The following is a 6000-nucleotide window of genomic DNA, read 5'->3' as shown; positions in this document are numbered from 1 at the left end:
TGCTCTAGTAATGGGCCATTGGCAAAGTTTCTCTCTTTGACCAAACTGTAATGAATATCCTGTGAGCGTCTTCTCAACGAGTCCCTGATTTTTGGAACAGCATGTTCATCTCTACATTATCTGGTTTAGCAAGAACCTAAGTCCATTTAAATAGACTCCCACTCTTCATATCTGGTCACTCTCTATAGCTAATGAGTTCCCTTATCGTCTACCATTCCCCAGGTGAGGTCTGATCATGCTAGCCTGCCTCTCAGCAAGGATCTTGTTAGGTAGGGTTAGCTAGACTCACACCTTACTGATGATATTTCTTCATAGTAACTTTCCATCCACTGTCCCCCACTCAGCAGCTTGGCTAACATTTCCACTTTTCATTGTTGTATTCAGAATTGAGCCCAATCTCTCTCCCCTGTTGCAGTAGTCCCTACATCTCTCATGGTACTCCTCCCCTTAAGTAGTCTTTCTTATCATCTCAAAAAAGAGCCATTCAATAATTGATCTTTAATACCCCCTTATTCTGCTTATTGGCTATGAATCCTCACCTGTCCTTGCCGCACTTGGAGTTGAATTCAGTTTCTCTTCCCTGCTGCAATAGTCTTGAACAAAGTCTTCTGTGCCGGGTTTCACAAATGTCCACATAATTTCCTTTTAACAGGTTTAGTGTACGTGGGAAATGGGCAAGGGGAGGGTAGCTGACAGTTTTCCTACCGTGGTAACCAGAAAGAAGTCACAGAAGCCTTGTATTCCAAATGCACTGGGAGCCACAAAAGATTTTAAATAGGGAGTGATGAGATCAGATCTCCATGTCATCTTGGAGTGATGTCAAGGAGGATGCTTCATGGGAACACATTAGAGGCATCATTCTTCATAGTGCCCTGGCTGCTCTTAATCTGATTTCAGCAATGGAAGTGGACCTGAGGAAGGACCTGCCACAAAAGTAACCTCACAAATTACCAGATGTTAGGTGAGAATAGCATGCTTGGTATGGGAGGGAGGAAGTTCCCAGCCAGGAAGCCTCATCCTTTAAGCCCTGAGTTGGTCATTGGGGAAAATATATCCCAACAACACAAGAAACTGTCACATCTTCCTTGAAGGACAATTGCCACAGATCATTTCAAGTAGTTTCAAAAGAATTACAAAAATAAAACCATACTTCATACAAATGCACAGTCTCATACCTCAAGGACACCCATTTCTACATGTGACATGTTCCTGATTGTGATAACATTCTTACAATATCAGATTCACAAAATGGGTAGATACAAGACACCCGGTCTGGCAGACTTCTAAGAAAATATTTTGTTAGAATTAGCAAGTGAGTGGACCTTCTCTGTATCAATATATTTGATAGCAGCTCTTTCACTTTTTTAACTTTAAATGTTATAGGATCTGTTTCCCAAACCCAAAATTATGCAATCAAAAACTATGGTCCTCCTAGGGCCACTCCATATATCTAACATTTCCTTCTCTCAATTTTTAGCCCATGAGATAATATATATTTGAAAAATTTAAGGAGAAAATTCATTTAAGAAGGAAAATCAATTATGAGAAAATAATCATTTGAAGATGAAATATTTCATGAAAATCCTATACCAGAAAGGCAATCTTTAAGAAGAATTTAGGAAGAGAGAACAATTTTTTTTGACCTCTGAACCTTTTATTCCTCAAAGGGTATCCTGTTTTGCTGCTTTAATGCCTCAGAATTTTCTTGTTGTTGGTCTCAGACACTGCCTTGCCATCCATGATCTTGCTGGTGGTGGTCTTCTGGATGGTCTGCAAGGAGTTGCTGTTGTCCAGGATGTCAGTAAGACTGAAGTCCTCCCCATCTTCCAACAGGTGATGGTAGGTGGCAATCTCAGCCTCCAGGTTGATCTTGACATTCAGCAGAGCCTCATACCCCTGGGCCTGGTGCTGCCCCTCTGCCTGGGTCTGGGAAAGCTCTGACTCCAGCTGCAGCAGGACCCCATTGAGCTGCTCCATCTGCATTGTGTAGCGGGTCTCAACCTCCCTCAGGCTGTTCTCCAAGCTGGCCTTCAGATTTCTCATTGAGTCCAGGTTGATCTCCAAGGACTGGGCGGTACGTCTCAGCTCTGTGAGGGTCATCTCAGCTTCTCCTATCTCAGAGGTCTGTATGGTGACCACTGTGGTGCTCTACTCGATCTGCTGGGACCGGTACTTGTCTAGCTCCTTCCAGTTCTTCTGAGCCAGCTCGTCATACTGGGCCCAGATATCTGCCATGATCTTGCTGAGGTTCTGAGATTTGGAGGCATCCAACTCCACCATCAACTCAGAGTTGACAATATGGTTTTGTAGACCCTTTACTTCCTCCTTATGGTTCTTCTTCATGAAGAGCAGCTCCTCCTTGAGAGCCTCGATCTCTGTCTCTAGCTGTAGCCAAGTGACATTGGTGTCATCAATGACCTTGAGAAGCCCATGGATGTCACTCTCCACAGACTGGCGCATGGCCAGCTCCATCACCTACTTGACTCGGAAGTCATCAGCAGCAAGCCAGGCATTGTCAATCTGCAGAACAATGTGGGCATTGTCCACAGCACTTGCAAAGATCTGAGCACTCAGGTCCTCGAAGATCTTGCCTCCAGTCTCTGACCTGGGGTCCCTTCTTCTCTAGGTGTTCCCGGATTTTCATCTCCAGTCTCTGATTATCAGCCTCTAGGCTCCTCACCCTCTCCAGGTAGGAGGTCAAGCAGTCATTCAGGACTTACATGATGCCCCCTCTGCCCACCAGACCTCTGGCCATCCCCGTGGCGGGGCCCCAGACTCCCAGCCGCCCCAGAAGCTGGTGGAATAGGATACAGAGATCTGGGAGCCCAAGCACCCCGTGCTTGCATAGATGCTGACTGCGCTGCTGCTAATCGGCCAGATCCAGTGGCTGGGCACCTGCATGGAGCCCAGGGACCAGTGGAAGAGAAGGTAGAGCAGGTGGTGAAGCTCATGCTGCTCGGAGAGCAAGAGGGTGACTCGGGAGGCCAGGACTCAGGCTCGGGCCAAATTTTTTAATTATATGTATTTTATACAAACATAGAGAAGGAGGGAAGAAGGGAGACAAGACATGACAAAGCCACCAAACCACCACTCCATTGCCTGAATCTACCTTTGTCAATGAAAAGAAAAAACAACCAAACACAGACCCTGGTAGTCAAGCCACACATTTTCTGGTTTATGTTCCTAGGAAATGAATATAATTCCTAAGGATTTACCACATAGAGGGTAGCATATTTAGGTGGCATATCTGTGGGGCAGACGGATAGTTCCTAAATCAACAAAGTCCTGGGAACTGCCATACTCACTGGACCGGAGCCCCAGAGCCTCATGTGGAGGTCTGGGATCTGCACTCGAGGTCTCTCCATGACTACATTTTCAAGAGAGGGAATCCTGAGGAGGTAATTATGAAAAGTGAAAACCACAGCTTTGACTGTGGCCAAAAAGCAGGCTTCAGGCCTGGGCAGCAAAGGATGTGCCCTACACAGGAGGGACTTGGGATAGAGACCACAGATGGAATCCTGAGAGGGTCATCCCTGTCCAAGTAGGACAGAGACCAGAGTTCCTGAGCTTGGACATGAGGTGAGAAGAAGGTTCAAGAGGAAGGTCCAACATAGAACAACTGGCCAATATGTTCTGTCCTATCATGAAGTATGAGGATGGAGAAAGGGCAGAGAGAATAACAAGTGTCAGGCATGCTGGATGCAATAAGCAGGGTTCCGTGTCTAGGGACAGGGACTGGAAAGGAAGCTGGGGCTGTCTGTGAAGGTTTGGGTAAGAATGAGGGGTCCATTCTTGGACCTGACTTGATGAGGGGCAAGTCAGGAAGCCAAGATCAAATTTGTAGACACTGAAAGTAGAACTGGGATGGCCAGGAGCTTCTGGGGCTGGTGGAGGGTGGGCAGGGATATGGGGAATTACTGTTTGATCAAACATGGCCTTTTAGTTGAGGAGGTAGAAACAGTTCTGGGATGGGTGGTGGTGATGTTCATAGGACAATGTCAATGTGCTCAATGCCATGGACTCTACACTAAGTGGTTAAAACAGTAAATTTTATGTAATACACACTTAAACACAATTTAAAAGAAGAATCCCAAGAGTATTTCACAAGAATTTCTAAACAGAGGCAGAAAATAGTGAAGAGCAATTTGAGTGCCACCCTCAAGTGCCAATACGGAGACGAAAACGAGGGGTCCTGTGCTGGGGAAAGCCATCTACGACCAGTGGCTCCCCAAACACCTGTCAAGGCTGAACCTCCATCAGGCCTTCTTCTGCTTCCTGGTCCCACACAGCCACCTGGCCACCATGCCCAGCAGCTTCCCACAGAGCCACAGGGTGCCCAGGGTGACCACCAGCAGGAACAAGATGACGTCCAGCAGGTACTGCTCATGCCATGGCTGCTGCAAGGCATAGGGCTTGAGGTGTGCTGCACCCCCTGTCTGGAGGATGTGGTCGATCCAGCCCACCAGCCTCTGGGCAGGGGTCAGGGGGTGAGAGCTCCTGATGATGCTGGCAGCCACGGCTGCTGACTTGTACCTGTTGGCAGAGACGGGGGTGGGGCATTACTCATGTGACCTCAGAAGTCTTAAAGACCTGCATCTCACACACACTTTCATCCAAATGCACAAAAGACTCAGTTTGAAGGAAAAGTTCTTGGCCTGGCCCTGCCACAGTCTAGGTGGGTCCCACTGAAAAGTTCTAACTGGTCCCTCCATGGGGTGTGGCCCTGTGCTACAGGGAACACAAAGGAAATAAGAGACACACCTGGCCATCCAGGGGAGCTTACACTCTACTTTCTAGTATAAGGGACACACAATAAATTCAAACAGAATGAAATGGGGTGGTTACTGATCATGAGAAGTGTTAAGACAGAAAAATTAATTATGATTGAGGAGGCTGGAGAATAAGGTATTTAGGACTGTCACACAAAGACCTCCTGCCTCTCTGAGGAGAGGACATTGGCAATAAGTGTAGCTATCATGAAGGAGCCAGCCCTGTGAAAAGAAGGGAAGGATATATCCTAGGGAGCATCAGTGACAAAGTGCCTGAGGCAGGAAACACTGGAGGACAAGAAGGTGACCTCCTTCCTCAGTGTAATTCCAGTATACACACCCCCAAAATCTATGACTTCTCACATACCCTATGTATTTAGGGTCAGGGTCTTCACAACCCTTAAGATAGAAAACTAGTCTCAGCATCTAACTTAAATTGCCTACTCTTGCTCTTAGAGGAAATAGGTTAACTGTTAGCATCACACACACGTATAATTCTGTGTCTTGAAAGTTTCAGCTTTTGTTGCAAAAAAAAAAATGCCACACAGTGCCCTTTGTGTTTGATATCTTCATTTAGCCTAAATGACCACAAGCCCAAAGAGTTCCAGACCTCTTGTCTTCTATAACTTGCTTCATCTTCAGAGCCAATGTCTCTGCCTTGATCTGCTGTAGCTGGATAGAGACACCAAACTTTTTGGCCTCTACTCGGACAAGGTTTTCAGGCTGGTCTCCAAGGACAGGAATCCCTACCATGGGCACACCATGTTGGATGGCTTCCATTATGCTATTCATCCCACCATGGGTGACAAAAAGACGGATGCGTGGGTGAGCTGTTGCAAATCAGGAACAGAACAGAATATTTCATGGTGAAAACTTTCAGAACACCAAGGAGAAAGCATCAGTGTAGAAGAAAATATCAAGCATTTCAAGGTATGTTGGAGAAACTGGATTTACTGATTTAGCTTTTGACACACCCAAGAGTGCATATTCCAAGGTACAAAATACTGGCCTCGTCTCTGTGTAGAGATTCCTCTAAATCAATACATCTAAAACTAAGAACCCAGGGACAATTGCTGAGAACAATAATAAGCACAACATTTTCCTCCATCCCTTGTCTTCCATCCATCCTTGTCTTTCAACCCTTTTTCTTTTCTTCTCTATTGTCTCCCTATTATCTTTCCCAGTGTCACTCTTTCTGTTTCCACTCTTATTTTCTATCTCTGTCTCTCCT

General features: G+C 46.1%; 1 protein-coding gene and 1 pseudogene across 6 annotated transcripts in view; both read right to left on the bottom strand.

Annotated features, from left to right (window-relative positions):
- Nucleotides 1-1677: 1677 nt before the first annotated feature.
- On the bottom strand, nucleotides 1678-3887 carry LOC140632655 (keratin, type I cytoskeletal 18 pseudogene; annotated as a pseudogene).
- Nucleotides 3888-4032: 145 nt separating this feature from the next.
- LOC140632653 (UDP-glucuronosyltransferase 3A1-like) overlaps nucleotides 4033-6000 on the bottom strand; it is a 34865-nt gene continuing 32897 nt past the window's right edge. For all 6 annotated transcript variants that reach the window (XM_072824894.1, XM_072824896.1, XM_072824898.1 and 3 more), the window contains 2 exons: nucleotides 5380-5599; nucleotides 4033-4533 (listed from right to left, as the gene is read on the bottom strand). In XM_072824894.1, coding sequence (XP_072680995.1) covers nucleotides 4257-4533; nucleotides 5380-5599 — 497 coding nt within the window. In that variant the 3' untranslated portion in view covers nucleotides 4033-4256. The remainder of the gene's footprint in view (nucleotides 4534-5379; nucleotides 5600-6000) is intronic.

This window comes from Canis lupus, chromosome 4 (genome assembly GCF_048164855.1).
Source record: "Canis lupus baileyi chromosome 4, mCanLup2.hap1, whole genome shotgun sequence".
Lineage (NCBI taxonomy): Eukaryota > Metazoa > Chordata > Mammalia > Carnivora > Canidae > Canis > Canis lupus.
The sequence above is the reverse complement of the archived record's forward strand: the minus strand, read 5'-3'. Positions and strand labels throughout refer to the sequence as shown.